Source organism: Hyperolius riggenbachi, chromosome 2 (assembly GCF_040937935.1).
Source record: "Hyperolius riggenbachi isolate aHypRig1 chromosome 2, aHypRig1.pri, whole genome shotgun sequence".
NCBI classification, from domain to species: domain Eukaryota; kingdom Metazoa; phylum Chordata; class Amphibia; order Anura; family Hyperoliidae; genus Hyperolius; species Hyperolius riggenbachi.
In genome coordinates, this window is record NC_090647.1 from 558,126,289 (window position 1) to 558,142,543 (window position 16,255).

The 16,255-nt window shown below is 45.2% G+C and overlaps 1 protein-coding gene across 4 annotated transcripts in view; it reads left to right on the top strand.

Annotated features, from left to right (window-relative positions):
• The window catches only part of CFAP44 (cilia and flagella associated protein 44), a 64,063-nt gene extending 50,808 nt beyond the window's left edge, over positions 1-13,255 (top strand). For all 4 annotated transcript variants that reach the window (XM_068270890.1, XM_068270891.1, XM_068270893.1 and 1 more), the window contains 13 exons: positions 1,115-1,302; positions 2,317-2,485; positions 3,338-3,515; positions 3,622-4,110; positions 5,193-5,396; positions 6,721-6,916; positions 9,150-9,260; positions 9,367-9,497; positions 9,677-9,793; positions 10,063-10,264; positions 11,270-11,430; positions 11,591-11,725; positions 12,812-13,255. In XM_068270890.1, the coding sequence (XP_068126991.1) occupies positions 1,115-1,302; positions 2,317-2,485; positions 3,338-3,515; positions 3,622-4,110; positions 5,193-5,396; positions 6,721-6,916; positions 9,150-9,260; positions 9,367-9,497; positions 9,677-9,793; positions 10,063-10,264; positions 11,270-11,430; positions 11,591-11,725; positions 12,812-13,006 (2,476 nt within the window). In that variant the 3' untranslated portion in view covers positions 13,007-13,255. The remainder of the gene's footprint in view (positions 1-1,114; positions 1,303-2,316; positions 2,486-3,337; positions 3,516-3,621; positions 4,111-5,192; positions 5,397-6,720; positions 6,917-9,149; positions 9,261-9,366; positions 9,498-9,676; positions 9,794-10,062; positions 10,265-11,269; positions 11,431-11,590; positions 11,726-12,811) is intronic.
• Positions 13,256-16,255: the final 3,000 nt, after the last annotated feature.

Here is a 16,255-nt window from a genome sequence, read left to right on the forward strand (position 1 = left end):
GGCAGCCAAGGCCCACTAATGCATATGAGCCCTTTTGGGCGCTAGAAGGCGCTCCGAACCTTTTGGCTTTGGTAAATTGACACTGCTAATGGCCTGAGGAAGTGGGCTTGTACCCACAAAACGCATTGTCTGTGCAAATAAAGAACGCTTTTAGTCAACCTCACTAGTGTCATTGAGAGGTAAGCCACCTCCAACCATTTTGCTTTTACTGTGCTTTCAAAGGACCACTATCGCAAAAATCATAAAATTTAAAATGCATGTAAACACATACAAATAAGAAGTACGTTTCTTCCATAGTAAAATGTGCCGTGAATTACTTTTCTCCTATGTTGCTGTCACTTACAGTAGGTAGTAGAAATCTGACATTACCAACAGGTTTTGGACTAGTCCAGCTCTTCATGAGGAATTCTCAGCATAGCCTTTATTCTTTATAAAGACACTCCCTGAAAATAATTTATACAATGTTGCTGGCCAGCCTCTCTGCTCACTGTACACTTTTTTGGCAGTTGGACAGAGCAACCTCCATTCACTAAGTGCTTTTGAAGATTAAAAAAAGCACAAGAATCCCCCATGATGAGATGGGTTGGTCCAAAACCTGTTGGTTCTGTTAGATTTCTACTACTTACTGTAAGTGACAGCAACATAGGAGAAAAGTAATTTACTCAGTATGCCAGAGCTAAAATTTATGAACTATTGACCTTTTTTATCTCTTTCCTGCTCTCAGAAGCCATTTTCTGCTAGGAAAGTGTTTTATAGTTGGATTTCTTATCAGTGAGGGTCACACTGTAGTCACTTCCTGTCTGAGTCAAGACTGAGTCAGCCACTTGCATACCTGATGTTTAACTCTTTCAGGCAGAGAAAGAAAAAAGGAAGACAGCCTAGTTATTAGTGTGCTTGGCACTGTACATACCCATGTCTATCTCATCATGTCACATGTCACCTCGGGTATCCTTTAAGGGGGTCACAAAAACACTAGCAGCTCATTCATGGCAATGCACTTTTACAAATGTCAAATTCACAGAGATATAAAAAAAATAAAGTACTAGTAAAAGGAGACTCTTTCCCCCGAGCCTCGGATGCTCCTCCCCCTGAATGCCGCCATGTTGTTTTGCAGGTTTCGGGATAACGTGGAGTTTGACATGGTGACGGTGCGTGCGATCCGCTCTGACCACCAGCTGTCCACCTATCGCCTCCTTTCGCTTGCCGAGAAATCCTACCGAGTGAAGGGGATGGGGAAAAGGAGGATGACCCGCTATGACCTGTTCCAAAAAGATGACCTGTCTAAAGAGACCCGCGACTTCGGTAAGATCAATAAACTCTCCTCGTGTTACAGAGTAAACAGACAAACCGAACAGGACCAATTCTAATGGAAATCAGGATAAGTGAATACAAACAGTGTATAGAAGCAAAGTGGCAGACAAAATATCCAAATGCAGTACAGCCATCTTCCTCTCCTCTCTGCATTTAGCTGGTGGGTGGGGCTATCACCATGTGACACACAAAGCAACACAAAAAATAGATGCCAGGCTACATTTTCTGCTGAGTGTTGTGCAATCTGCACATATTATAGAGTGATGCAATGTTAGAAAAAACACTATATACCTGAAAATAAAAGTATGAGAATATTTTCTTTGCTGCTAATCTTCTAGTAATTATTCATAGTACACAACCAATTCACTATATCATTTTTTTTTTCCGCTTCAGTGTCTCTTTAACATGAATAGTAGGAAAATGTTTACACGGCTACTTAGACATTATTTGTACCTTGTCATTTTAGAACACTTGGGTATTCATAGTGCCCCTTTAAGGCTATGTTTCCACAATAGGGTTGCATTTTTCATGTAAGGAAAATCGCATGTGACTTTCTTAAGGGAAAAAAAACGCATGATGTTTTGTATGTGTTTTATGCAAATTTCACATGCACTTTTTCAGTGGGCCTATAAAATCACATTCTTTTTTGGCGCCATTGAGGATCATTGTATGCAAATTGCATACGAAATGTGAAAAAATGCAGCAGACTATCAATTTTTTTTCCCGAATACGAAAAATCACATCAGATGGAAACTAGCCCATTATATTGTGATTTTTTTGTTGCAAAAAATTGACAGTAAAACGGACAAATGGAAATCTAGCCTGACCAATAGGGAAGAGATAAGGTGGGGGAGGGTCAGACTGTTCCCATCAGTAGCCCTGCAGAAGGATACGTGTCAGATAAGCGATTACCGGTATTAAAATGTCGGTCTTTCCTATGGTGGTCTCTTGTTGTTCTCTTAAACCACCCTCTGTCTCGTGTTTCTCGTCATTGTGTGACGGTAGGCGCTATCTCAGAGGTGGAGCTTGATGCCGGGAGGCCGGACCAGAAGCAGAGGTCGCAGTGGGCGGGGCGACGGTCCGAGAGGCGGCTGGAGAGAATACAGAAGATCATTGAGAAGGCTGAGAAAGCAAAATCCAAAATTTCCCAGAGGAAGCAGGAATGGGACGAGCTGTGAGTTGTTACCACTGCAAACTACGCAACATCCACTCTAAATGTGACCACCATAACCCTTTAGCAGCCAATTTAATTAGAGGTTTGCAAGTGCTCCAGGCCAATTTATTTTAGCACATTTTTTTATTTCTTATTTATTGCATTTCCTTGATAATAATTAGTATTGTTGTAATGTGTATTTATGGCCACTTGTCACTAGGGGGCAGTGTGGGACAATAACAGAGGACTTCTGCTTTCAGTTTCTATATTCTCTGCTAGTAGAGAGAGATCAAAGCATTCCAAGAATTTACAGCACAACGACTGAGGTCAAAAGCAGCAAACTAATCTCAAACAAGATTATTCCTTTGAAGCTGGGGAGGGGTTGTTACTATCATTACACAGAGTAGCAGCTCACAACAATCTAAACAAAGTAACACTTTAAAGAGGAACTGTAGTGAAAATAATGGAATGGATAAAATAGCTTAGTTGTTTAATAATATTCATTTTTAAATTATTTAGTTTAGTTTTTGCCCATTGTAAAATATTTCCTCTCCATGATTTACATTCTGAAATTTATCACAGGTGGCAAAATATTTAGTACTGGCAGGTGCAGCTCTGGGGAATGTTTGCATACAGTGAGTTCCAAAGCCAATACAAAATATACCTGATCTACCAGAATGCTGTGGGGGAGGAGAATTCTGCACAGCTAATCAGCCTAGGCTAAACATCACTGGAAGGGTGGGGTTACATTCAATATATGGCAATATACAGATATAGAAAGCGTTTCTGATGCTGAATTCCCATATATGTCACTACAGGTCCTCTTTAAACTTACCATAACATAGGAATGATCCTGTGACATTTACTTGCCAGATATAAGACTAAACCCAATGAGAACTATGAGGACCCGCAAGACATTGTGGAGATTAAAAACGCCAAGGAGAACATGGGCGACTTTAAGCTGAAGACATCGAAGGATTACTCCGTCCCGGAACACCTGCGCATCAACGCCGAGCGGAAGAGGAGCGAGCTGACCCTGCTGGAGAGTCTGGTATAGTTCCTCTATAACTGTTCCTAGTGGGAATGTCCACCCTGGCCTGTGCTGGGCTACAGGTTTGCTAGGACAAGTTCATGTCTATGTTTGTGTCTTTTTGCAGATCTACGAGCAGAAGTCCTCCATCAATCGCTCCATCTTGGAACTGCGAGATGTAAAACTGCAAACTATAGAGCAGATGAAGGGTTTAGTTCAGGAGCTGAGAGACATCCAGTCAATGCTGGACCCTTCTAAACACCTCTCCATCCCCAAGATCCCTTCCATGATACCAGAAGAGATTCCAGAGAAGAAATTCCAGTACGACAACAAAACTCTGCAAAAATTCAGAGAGGATCAGGAGAAGCAGGTCAAGGCCCCTCAGGCAGCTCAGAGCGGTGGGTTCGGGGCATTCGGAGGCTTCGAAGCAAAGCAGGAGGTTTCCGTGACTCGGGCTTCATCCAGGCCGTCCACCACAAGCACCGTCCGGTCTTACCGGATGGCCTCGGCTAGATACCAACAGGCAGAAGACGCAGAACTCTCAGTGCTGGAGAAGGAGATGATTCAGATAGAGGAAATCAAGAATCTCTACATGCAAGAGAAGATCATAAAACAGGTAAATCTCAGAGGAACATACCTGATTCTGATGCCAACTATACAGCTTCACTGAAGTAAACGTATTGCTTTGAACAGGAGTCATTTTAGTACATTACTGAACTGACTTGAACTCTCGTAAAACATGTGCATGGACTGTCGCCTGGTAGTCTCGGTAGGACAGGTACAGCAAAGGTCTTCAGTAGCTGCTGTGGAATAGATCCTGCTAGGACCGTAGTAAAAGCAGAGTGCATGCTGGGTGTCAGGAACAGGTAAGCAGAGGTTTACCTCCTGTAGGCCCTGTGAGAAAAACTTGCTAAATTCAGTAGCTCAGCCTCTAAATACAGTCACATGATCAGCTGGGCAACCACAGTAGCCATTCAAGTGGGAAGGGCTTTTACCTCAGAATGCAAAAGCTGATTGGTTTGCCATTTTGTCTAAATGTATATATGCAGAGACAGCAAATAGGAAGTTAAGAAGCGCATCCATTGTGTGTAGTTCTTTTTGTAATGCAGAGGGTTATACCAGTTATGTCACAACAGGCCTCAGTGTGTATCTCCCTGCCACCCCTGGCCTCACCCATGGCCGGATTTAAGCCAAGGCCACATAGGTCATGGCCTAGGGCACCACAGGATCAAGGGCGGGTGGGCAACAGGCTTTACTAAGGGGAAGGGAAGAGTCACCTGGCTACCTATACTGGAGGTAGGGGGGGGGTCATCATGCTATCTATATGGAAAGGGGAGGGTCATCTGGCTTCTTATACTGAAGGGAAAAGGGAGGGGTCATCAGGATACCTATACTGCGGAGAAGGGGGAGTCATCATCTAAACTGGAGGAGGTGGTAAAGGGTCATCTGGCTACCTATACTAGAGGGAAGGGTGAATGGGCTACCTATCCTGGAGGGAGCGGGAAGTGTCATCTGGTTCCCTATACTGGGGGGGGGGGTCATCTGGTTATCTATACTGCAGGCGGTGGCTGCTGACAGTGGCCTTGGGCGGTAAAGAATACAAATCCAGCCCTGGCCTCACCACGTCTATGTTCAGCCCTCTAGTCCGCACCAGATCTATAGAGCAGCAGTTCAGGATGTACCATGTCTGTCATGCAGATAAATGACCTGGTGACCAGCTTTGATGCTGAGCTCCGCCTCCTGCGACACAAGAAGCAGCAGCTGGACGTGCAGATGAAGATGGGCGACCTGCGGCACATCACCTTGTTTGAGGAGCTGCTGCTGCTGAAGGAGTTTGAGAAAAGGGAAGACAACCTGCAGGAGAGGGTCAGCGACCGCGTCTCTGAGCTGGAAGACATGAAGGTGTGTGTGTGTGTGGGGGGGGGGGGGGGGGGGGGGGGGGGGGTAAGTGGGGGTAGGGGGGTGGAGTGGGGGGAGGGGGGCGCCTTAGTTTATGTGGTGTTCTGGGTAAAAATGCCACCTTCTCATTTTGGAATAGCAGATTCTGATCATTGTAAACAGAAATCTGTAAAGCACATCCATTTAAAACTAGTAGATCAGTTTTGGGTGGTCTCCGAAGGGTTAAATCCCCACATTAGCTTGTCCTATCTCTAAAGCTGAATATCCACTGGCAGAACTTTGCCGAGAAACGGTCATTCCCCGATCCATCTGGCTGTATCAGTAAGCATTGTTTGTGGCCTCGGAAACGAACGATCGTGGCAAAACCCGCACAAATCAATGAGGATCATTGTGATCCTCAACTACTTAATTCGTTCAAAAACGAACGATCACCACGGGTGGCGTACCAATACACATCATTTCACACATTTTTGTTAAGTGGTGTTGCGCAGTATCCCAAAAAAAAATCATTCATCACAAAAAATCGCCCGCAAAAATCGTTTAGTGGGTATGGGCCTTAAAGAGGAACTCCAGTGAAAATAATGTAATAAAAAAAGTGCTTCATTTTTACAATAATTATGTATAAATGATTTAGTCAGTGTTTGCCCATTGTAAAATCTTTCCTCTCCCTGATTTACATTCTGACATTTATTACATGGTGACATTTTTACTGTTGGCAGGTGATGTAGCTGCTGCATGCTTTTTAGCAGTTGGAAACAGCTGTAAACAGCTATTTCCCACAAAGCAACAAGGTACTGCCAGGAGTACCGCGGTCCTCAGAGTTTCTTGTGGGAGGGGTTTCACCACAATATCAGCCATATGGAGCCCCCTGATGGTCTGTTTGTGAAAAGGAAAAGATTTCTCATGTAAAAGGGGGTATCAGCTACTGATTGGGATAAAGTTAAATTCTTAGTCGGAGTTTCTCTTTAAGACACTCTGAACAAGAGATTGAGTGGATTACATCTCCTCCCTCTTTGCAAGACTTTTTTTTCTGTTATTCCCATATAACCTGCCAAAAACAGAAGTAGCCCGCATGTGACATCACTTGCCACCAGCCAGGCAAACCTAATATAAGTTTTGGTCGGAGTAGGGCTTTAGGTGATAGCACACGGTACAATTTTTTGTATTTCTTTTCAATTCAAGAATTACAATCAGTTTTTATGATTGATTGCAAAGGTTAATAGAAGGAGGTTCTTAATAAGTCCATCCAGGTTTGCTGCGAGTCGTGTTCTCAAGGCTTAGCGCCCATCCTTGGATCAGGTCCACATAGTCTTGTGTTTCTCTGCAGATGAAGTCGGAAGATTATCTCCAGCAACTGGAAACCAAGAAGAAGGACATCGCCAAGCTCCAGGAGAAGGAGAAGGCCATCCACTCCACCTTCCAGGCCTCGTTGGGAGAGAACAACAAATTTGCCACTTTCCTCACTAAGGTCTTCAAGAAGAAGATCAAGCGTACCAAGAAGAAGGAGGTGATCGGAGACGAAGGTCTGTATCTGTATCCAACTTCGATATCATCATGGCTTCATTAATGTGACATTATAATCCCAAAAACTAAAATTTCAGTAACTACTGTTAGTTACATAAAAGAACATTTGAAAGCATCCCCAAGTATTTCTCGTTGAGGGAACAAGAAAATAAGGTTCAATACTAGCTTGCACCCTCTCGTATAAGTTGTTCCAGAGGAAGGGGAAAAACCCTTATAAGGCTTGGATCAATTAGCCCTGCAAGGGAAAAAAACTCCTTCCTGACTCCAGATGGCAATCAGATAAAATCCCTGGACCAACACTGAAGGGAATTCCCTGGTAATTATAGCCATGGATGTCCTTCAATGCAAGGAAGGCAACTAGTGGTTGCTGGATAGAGTACCGTGTAAAGGCCCATACACACGGGCTACAACTGTTGCTGGAAACACATGGCGCGCGCATGTTGCGGCAACAGGTCCTCCATGTGTATGAGGCGCGCGCAAGCAACTGTTGCTAATCAGAGCTGTCTCCAGGCGATTGACTTGTTCAATCCCCGGCAACAGCTGTTGCAGCAACCGTCCCTAGTCTCAAGTCGGTGCGGTCGTGTGTATGCTAGTCTCTAGCAACTCTTGTGAGTCCGGCAGTTCATTGAACCTGCGACAGAAGTTGCTGAGCAACAGTTTCCGCTATGTTGCAGACAGGTTGTTGCCGCGTGTATACAATCGTTGCTTGTATACAACTGTCGTTGCTGGAGACTTTCAACTGTTGCATGTCTCCATGCAACTGCAGACATCCGTGCCTCATGTGTATGTAGCTTAAGGGCTCTGCCTCTGACACAGGAAACCAGGGTTCAAATCTTGGCCCTTCCTGTTCAGTAAGCCAGCACCTATTCAGTAGGAGACCTTGGGCAAGACTCGCTAACGCTGCTACTGCCTATCAAGTGCGTCCCAGTGGCTGCAGCTCAAGCGCTTTGAGTCCATCAGAAGAAAAGCGCAATGTAAATGTTACTTGTCTAAACTACTTCCTGTGGTAATACATTCAACATTTTTTTTTTTCAAAATCTTTATTGTAGTTGACAAATATATAAAATATAAGACACGAACAATATATCAAATAAGAGTTGTTATATCAGATCATACATACAGGTATATCTTAAGACTCATTCCTGCCTCATCTATCACATATCTCTGAGGTCAACAAGTTTTTTAAAACCATGAAAAATAACATCATATAACTTCAAACTATGGGTCCCAGAGTTTGCGAGAGACTACAACATCAACTTTAGTAAGATGTCATATTGGTTGGTCGACACTTAGCCAAATGGGCCAAACAGTAACCTATTCACTTCTGAGTATTTGTTTGAATTCATCTGAGTATCTATAGAATGACCATAACCTCCACATGTCGGAGAATTTTTCCGATCTACCTTGCATAGTAAAAACTGTATTCTCCAAGTCATAAGTGAGATCCATTTCTTTTACTACCTCTGCCAGTGTAGGTATTTTCTTAGTGCCCCAGGCCCTAACCAGCATCACCTTTGCAGTGTTTAAGATATGTCTAACTACCGAGCCCTTGAAAGACTTCATGCTCCAGTCATTGCAGTAGAGTAGATAGAATTGGGGTGTGAAAGGAGTTTCTCTGTTGGTCATTTCTTTAAGGAGCGCTTCAATTTTGCGCCAGAAAGGTGTTATTAATGGGCAAGACCAGAATATATGTGTCATGGTGCCTCGATCTCGTTCACACCTCCAGCAATTCGGATTTCTATCTGGATACATTTTTGCCAGCCTAAGTGGCGTATAGTACCATCTCGTTAGTATTTTATAATTGATCTCTTGAATACGTGATGCTATGGAGGTTTTGTGTGCGTATATGCACATGGATGTTTTTTGCTTTCTGCTAAAGGAAACTCCCAATTCGTTCTCCCATGCCGTAATATATGAAATATCATCAGCGTCTTGCTCTATTAACAGAGCGTAAATTATAGAGAGAGTCTTACGTATAGGCTCGGCAGTCTGACACATCTTACATTCAACATTTTAATCACTCTTACTGTAAAGAACTCTTTTTAGAAAAATCTTTTAATGCGCATGCACAGATCATGTCCCCTAGTCCTTTGCACAAGCGTACAGATGTATTTATACATGTTAATTAGATCTCCTCTAAGGTGTCTTTTCTCCAGATTAAACAAGCCCAGTACACACACAGCCCGGCACCGCCATATCTCAGAGTTTAAGGAAATTTTGTTTGATTCGCAGAGGAAGACGAGGACAGTGATGAAGAGTCAGATGAGGAATCAACATATGAAAGTGACGAGGAAGACTCAGACTCTGAGGAGGGCGTTTTCGATGATTCCGTCTGCCCTGACAGTGAGTATCGCCCTCTTATCTGTGTCCATTTATCAGTGGGGGGCACCAGACCTCTCATGAAACCCCAGCTGTGTCTGTTTCATACCATTCTGTCTGCCCGGCACAGACTGCGACCCGGGGCTGTTTGACGGCACCCTTCAGCTGCGAGAGAAGCGCCTGGATGTGGAGGAGGCCCTGGCGGAAGAGAAGAAGCTGGTGGACGCTCTGAAGAAGGAATCCGACGCTTTGACCAAAAAGGTGCTTTTATTTACCATCAGATCTCTATTGGGATGTCCAGCAAACATCTACAGAGATCTTCTCGACATATTGATTATTTATGGTCCACAATGCGGTCAATATTAAAATTCGGTAATGATAAGCAGACCATGGCTTTATTAATAGACATAATAAGACGTGAAGTTACTTTCTTTTGATAGGTGAAAGTAGTTGAGGTGAATCTGAAGACGGCGGAGGAGGAGCTAGAGGCCTTCCAGAGGGAGAAGCAGCAGAAGCTGAACGAGCTCCATGTAGTTGTTCCTTTAAAGCTGCACCAGGTACGGTTCTGGCCCCTCCCAGGTCTCCCCTATAGGGTAATAGCGCCCCCCTCCTTCCCGGTTTACAGAGAGGCAAGAACCTCTCGTTGCTCTGTAAACTCTTAAAGGGCCGTCCACCTGAAGGTCGTGTTTAATTTGTATCGTGCCTATAAACAGTAGTTATTACTGGAGATAATGACCCCCTTCTCTGTTTTGAGGGGTGTCATTGTGTATCATCACTGCCCCTAACCTACTGAATAAGCTCTGTTGTGTGTCGTGAAAATCCGCAGGTTGATTATGTGGTCAATGGGGAGGTGCCCTGCGACCTATCCCAGGCTTTGGTCTTCACCAACCAATCGCTGGAGAGCTTGCAGCAGCGAATCAAAGAGCTTCAGCTGGAGAAGGTGGAGAAGAGGGAACTGTACAAGCAGGCCAGAGAACAGCACAAGCAGCTCATCCGGGAGAGGAAGGAGATGGAGGCCAAGATCCAGGGTGAGTGCCGGACCCTGCAGGGGGCGCTGTTATCACTGGGTCCTCCGGGGGTCTGGAGGATGATCTATGGCTGCACCAGCCTTCACCTGTATGCTCACATTACATAGTATAGGAGATAAAACAAGATTTCCTTCACAGCCATTTCCTTTCTTTCTGAAAATTATTAACGATGACTTGTTACTGTCCACTCCTTGTCAACCTACGTTTCTTTCTGTCTCTACAAGTTCCCAGTTTATAGGAACCCAAAATAAACAACTCTCATGGTAAAGTGGAACTTTAGCTCTTCCAATTTGGAGAGTGCAGGGAAGGGGGGCACCCTCCATTAGGGTGTTATTGTTGTCTGTGTCTCTTTTGTGAAGATCTGGACTTGTAGAGGAGAGAGAAAACACACAGAGACACCAGGAGCCCAATCTCGTGTAATATAGTAAGGGCTGAGGTTATAGATATTAACAGTATAATGTTATACTCACAAGGTGGGTTGCAGCCACTCATTGGGGCATGTGAGGAAATGCCGCCCCCACTCGGCCTTGTGGATGACATAAGGTGGTCTCTGCTCCAAAAATTGGCAGGTCTCGCTCAAAGTGAGATCGTGAAGTGAGTTCCTTGGATGTGGAGCATTGAGCAGATAGGAGGCACCCAAGGCTAGTGGGAGTGTGTATTTTGTGTGGTACAATAAATGGTAAGAGGATCTTACCTTCAAAAAGCAAGTTTCATGGACACGATGTTCTCAAAAACTCCAAAATGTATTCTGCACATAGGACAACGCGTTTCATGGCGAAAGCTGCTTCATCAGATCAAATAAAAATGCCATTGGGATATCCTTTGTGTATTAGCCATGAGCACCTGTGAAACGCGTTGTGCTATGTGCAAAATACATTTTGTTTTTGCAAATGTATGTCACAAGCCTTATTTGCCTTATTTTTTTAAATTTAACCCGGGGCTTTAAGATGATGATCTGTTTTTAAGACTGGCATCTACAGTTCTGCTTTAATGTCCGTGTCTTAGGTCTGGAGGAGAAATGTCGCCAGCAGATGATGATGAAGTTTGGCCGCTTGGTGGACCTGGAAGCTCTGCAGACCCTTTCTGTGAATACTCCGCTGGAGGAGCTGAAGATGAAGTCCTCGGAGAGGCAGGACGAGATGGACCGGGAGATCGCACAGTGGCAGGTGAGCATGTTCTGGGAAACGTGACAGGAGCAAGGATGAAGAACTTGATCAATCTATGCGATTACATGACCAGCAGAGAGAATTCCATGTTATTAATTTTTCTACTAGGTGTTGAAAACTTTTATCTGTTTCTCTTCACTTTCATATATCCTATGAAAAGGCCAAAGTGCTGGAGACAAAGAGGAACCTGATGGAGGTGACCCGGGAACAGACCAAGAAGCTAGAGAGGATGAATCAGATTCTGATGGAGAAGAAGGCCATAGAGGATAAGCTAGATGCTCGGCAAACCGCTGTGGTATGTCTGTGTATGAAGCAGTATTCACATTATTACTAGCTGAGGAGACAATACTGGAGCAGAATTGCGGGTATCGGGCAAAAAATAGTGATATTTCCCAGAAAGGCCTCCCTGGACCTTGGTCCTACTCTCCTTTTTTAAGCTGGCCCATCTACTTATCAGTTTTATGACTGCAGTGAAGATCCTGTGACCACGTATTCCAAGATGACTGCCAGACATGTCCATTACAATAGGCTGAATGAGAAGTGAAAGGGTTTTGACTGATAGGCCCACTACCTACTTAATGTTTCCATGACCAGTAGATGCAGAGCGGGCAAACATCAAAGGACGAGGACACATAATATTTTTTATTGATATAAAGCCAACATCTTCTGCAGCAATGTGTATAGTACACTTTCTGAAGACTTCACTGCTACCTTGGGTTTGAGGGACTTAGAAACCAATAAGAGAAGGACTGAGAACCAGAGGGAGCCTTCCTTAGGAAGTGTGTATCACCTTTTCTCTCTGGAGATTATATTTTAGTCTTACCTGGAAATTGGCTTTTTCATAGGTATGCATCTATGACTATGAACATTTCAGACTGGGCTTCCAGGAGCCCAGCAGGTTGTAAGCCAGAGAGGACTCAACCCAGGCCGGATTTACCATAAGGCACTGTAGGCTCATGCCTACATGCACCTGATGATGGAATGGTAGCTCACTCTCCTCCCCAAGAGCCTCCTTCCCTCCCTCCCTCCCTATGCAGAGTCCCAAGCAGAGTGTAAATGAGAGATTACTCATCCGGGGTCTTGGCATTCCACGCACCAGATCTCCCTTCAGTCGGAAGCACCTCTAGCTACTTAATACTGAAGATAGCTCTGGCTGCCTAATACTAAGGGGCACCTGTAGCTACCTATGATGGAGAAGTGACAGCTGGGCCAGGCAACACCCTTGTGGTGCGGTTCAGCAAGTGTTTGTAGGTTCATGGAGGGCAAAGTCTAGGGTGCCAGGACATCTGTGCCTATAGGCTCCAAGACTCCAAGAAATAAACGATCATACTAAAAAGCAACGATTGTTGTTCCATCTGACTCCTCTTGTGTGGCTCTTCAGGGTGAAGAATTCCAGGGTCCGAGGAAAGCCAACATCCAAGAGAGACAGAAGCTTCTCCATCTTGTTCAGATGCAGGTGGAAGAGATAGAGAATCTGAAAGAGGAGATCAAGCTGTTGAGCAGGAAGGATGGGAGCATCCTTCTTCCTGCACATCCACCTGCACCCATTCCACACAATACAGTCCCACTGCTCTGATCGGTCACCACCAAATCTACCAGATGCAGCATTAATACTCCTACTGACCTCCACAAGATGCACCCAATACTCTACAACGACTCTGACCCACCTTCATCAAATCCACACAATACAGTTCCACTGCTCTGATCGGTCACCACTAAATCTACCACATGCAGCATTACTACTCCTACTGACCTCCTGAAGAAGGGCGCCTCCTGAAACGTAGCATGTGTCTACTAAGCTCCAATACAGTTGTTGCTACATGCAGATTTTGTGTCTTGTCCTTATTTCGTTATAGTCAATTGTGAAAACAGGAGTGTGGTGTACCTGTTGGACACTGGTCACCGGCAGGCCAGATATTTGCCGGTTCTCTACCCAAAGGTTGGAAGCTCTGCTCTAATTTGATCCTACTGACCTCCATCAGATGCACCTAATAGTCTACAATGACTTTGACCCACCTTCACCAAATCCATACTGCTCTGATCAGTCTCCACCAAATCTACAACATACAGAATTACTACTCCTACCGACCTCCACCAGATCAACCCAAAACTTTGCCACCATTCTGACCCACATTTATCTAGTGCACACAATACAGTGCCACTGCTCAGATCGACCTCCACCAAATCAACACAATACAGCATTACTACTCCTAATGACTCCACCAGATAAACCCAATATTTTACCACGACTCTGAGCCAACTTCACCATTTGCATACAATACAGTCCACACAATACTATGACCTTCCTTCCCCAAATCTATAAAAAAAATAGTACCTCCTCCAAATCTGGACACACAGCATCACTACTCTGACCCACCTTCACCAAGTCCTTATAATACAGTCTTACTTTTCTAACCAACCTCCATAAAACCCACAGAATACCGTCCCACTATTCTGACCGACCATAACCAAATCCAAACAACGCAGACCAACTATTCTGACTGACTCTCAACAAATCCAAACAATACAATCCTACCATACTGATTGAACTCCACAAAACCTACCCAGCCAACACGGTACCACAGCTCTGATCTCCACCAAACCTACCCAACACTGTACCACATCTCTAATTTCCACTGAACCCACCCAACATAGTACACTTCTCTGATCTCCACCAAACCTACCTAACACATTACTACTTCTTTGATCTACACCAAACCTACCCAACACAGTACCACTTCCCTGATCTCCACCAAGCCCACTCAACACAGTACCACAGCTCCTATCTCCACCAAACCAACCCAACACAGTACCACTGCTCTGATCTCCACCAAACCCACCCAACACAGAACCAGTGCTCCGATCTCCACCAAACCTACCCAACACAGTACCATTGCTCTGATCTCCACCAAACCTACCCAACACAGTATCACTACACTGATCTCCACCAAACCCACCCAACACAGGACCACTGCTCTGATCTCCACTAAACCTACCCAGCACAGTACTATTTCTCAGATCTCCACCAAACCTACCCAACACAGTACCACTGCTCCGATCTCCACCAAACCTACCCAACACAGTACTACTGCTCGGAACCCCACCAAACCTACCCAACACAGTACCACTGCTCTGATCTCCACCAAACCTACCCAACACAGTACCACTGCTCTGATTTTCACCAAACCTACCCAACACAGTACCACTTCCCTGATCTCCACCAAGCCCACCCAACACAGTACCACTGCTCCGATCTCCACCAAACCCACCAAATACAGTACCCCTGCTCTGATCTCCACCAAACCCACCCAACACAGTACCCCTGCTCTGATCTCCACCAAACCAACCCAACACAGTACCACTGCTCTGATCTCCACCAAACCCACCCAACACAGAACCAGTGCTCCGATCTCCACCAAACCTACCCAACACAGTACCATTGCTCTGATCTCCACCAAACCTACCCAACACAGTATCACTACACTGATCTCCACCAAACCCACCCAACACAGGACCACTGCTCTGATCTCCACTAAACCTACCCAGCACAGTACTATTTCTCAGATCTCCACCAAACCTACCCAACACAGTACCACTGCTCCGATCTCCACCAAACCTACCCAACACAGTACTACTGCTCGGAACCCCACCAAACCTACCCAACACAGTACCACTGCTCTGATTTTCACCAAACCTACCCAACACAGTACCACTTCCCTGATCTCCACCAAGCCCACCCAACACAGTACCACTGCTCCGATCTCCACCAAACCTACCAAATACAGTACCACTGCTCTGATCTCCACCAAACCTAGCCAACACAGTACCCCTGCTCTGATCTCCACCAAACCCACCAAATACAGTACCCCTGCTCTGATCTCCACCAAACCCACCCAACACAGTACCCCTGCTCTGATCTCCACCAAACCCACCCAACACAGTACCACTGCTCTGATCTCCACCAAACCTAGCCAACACAGTACCCCTGCTCTGATCTCCACCAAACCCACCCAACACAGTACCACTGCTCTGATCTCCACCAAACCTACCCAACACAGTACCACTGCTCTGATCTCCACCACACCTGCAAATGCCATTGGAATCTCTGGAAAATATAAGAAGCCAGACAGTGGCTGAACTCAAACAAAACAATATGTAAAACAAGAAGGTAGACAATCAAGAGCCCCCAATCGTGTATTATTGATAATACAATGTAAACATGGTATGTAGTGAATAATTCTCACAAATAAGGGTTGCCAAGACCAGGCAACCACTCAAAAAAGCAAGAGGGGAGATTAGTCCTGCCCCCACTCAGGCTAAGATGTCGCTCTCCATAGAACAAGAAAGAAGGGTGGTCACACCCTTGGTGGGGATCGGAGCAGTGAAGTGCCTGTGTGAAGAGGCGCTTCACTAGCGTGCACAACTTGAAAGTTGCTCCTTGTGTATTTTTGCCTGAGGAAGCGGGCTTGAGACCCGTGAAACGCATTGCAAACTGTTTTTGGTGTAAGAATAAATACTGTTTTTCTTGATCTTATACAATAGTTGCGTTTTTGTCGGGGAGGTAAGTCCACCCTTGCCCCTCATTTTACACCTTTTTAACTTGATACTTTTACTCTGTTGGCGCTTCTGTATTGCATTGTCTCAATCAAACAAAACAAAGCAGTTAATTAACCTCCTTGGCAGTAACCCCGAGCTAGGGTCGGGGCGGAAAACCGCAGCTAAGAGCGGTAATCCCGACCTCTGCTCGGGGTAGCTGCTGGAGGCTGTATGCAGAGCAATGCGCGCAACGGGAGCGTTCCTACATACCTCCCGGGGATCCCGACGT